At 57.1% G+C, this 952-nt stretch overlaps 1 protein-coding gene across 1 annotated transcript; it reads left to right on the top strand.

Moving 5' to 3' along the window:
• Positions 1-68: 68 nt before the first annotated feature.
• On the top strand, positions 69-945 carry LOC104916755. The gene has a single exon (XM_010727765.3). The coding sequence runs from the start codon at positions 134-136 to the stop codon at positions 932-934; it is 801 nt and encodes a 266-aa protein (XP_010726067.2). The 5' UTR covers positions 69-133; the 3' UTR covers positions 935-945.
• Positions 946-952: the final 7 nt, after the last annotated feature.

Raw genomic sequence — 952 nt, 5'->3', positions numbered from 1 at the left:
GGGTGGTGGCATTGTCCCATTGTTCCATCGTCTTTGTGGCAGAACATCACAGGAGAGTTTGGGGGTCAGTGGGTCTGAGGCTGATGGGGAAGGTGGTTTTGGGCTGTATCAGATCAAGACCTGGGCATCTGGAATGGACAATTCCACTCACGTTGACCCCATTGGGCTGAAGATGGACAACTCCCATTGTTTTGGGGTCAATGGATTCCAGCTTGGGGGATTTGAGTTGACCCAACTTAACGGCATTGACACCGATGTCCCCAACACCTCCACTGCTGACGTCACCGCTCCCAGTGGATCGAAGATCCCCAGTCTCAACATCTACAGGATCTCCAGCCCCAAGACCGACCTCAACATCTCTGCCCTCCAATTCTCTGCCTGCACAAACACAAACACACCCCACATCCCCACCACCACCCCATGGACCTCTCAGAACACCTCTGAGACTAAACACCACTGGGGCTACCACTGCTACGATGACTTCTCCCCAACCCAGCTGCGCTTCCTTCTCCCGCTACGCCTCAAGCTCTTCCTCGTCCTCTTCCTCCTCCCCTTTGCCATCACCGTGTTCTGCTACATCCGCCCCATCCGTGCCCTCCTCACTCGACCCCACATCCCTCTGCAGAAGAAGTACCGCACCGTGGGGCTGGCCGTGGCCACCATGGTCATCTTTGGGGTCTGCTTTGGACCCTACAACCTCTCGCATGTGGTGGGCTTTGTGCAGCAGCGCAGCCCCACGTGGAGGCCCTACGCTCTGCTCATCACCACCCTCAGCCCCGCGCTCGACCCCTTCATCTTCTATTTCTCCTCCAATGCTGTGCGGAAGGCGGTCAGGTGGGGTGGTGGGGGTTTTTCGGGGCACAGTGTGTGGGTTTTGGGGTTGGTGTGGACAAAGGGAGTGAGCCCCAACCAGGAGGAGGCAATGGGTAAATGAGGTTGTTGTGACTGGAGT

This window comes from Meleagris gallopavo, unplaced genomic scaffold (assembly GCF_000146605.3).
Source record: "Meleagris gallopavo isolate NT-WF06-2002-E0010 breed Aviagen turkey brand Nicholas breeding stock unplaced genomic scaffold, Turkey_5.1 ChrUn_random_7180001940709, whole genome shotgun sequence".
Lineage (NCBI taxonomy): Eukaryota > Metazoa > Chordata > Aves > Galliformes > Phasianidae > Meleagris > Meleagris gallopavo.
This window is presented reverse-complemented; position numbering and strand designations above follow the sequence as displayed.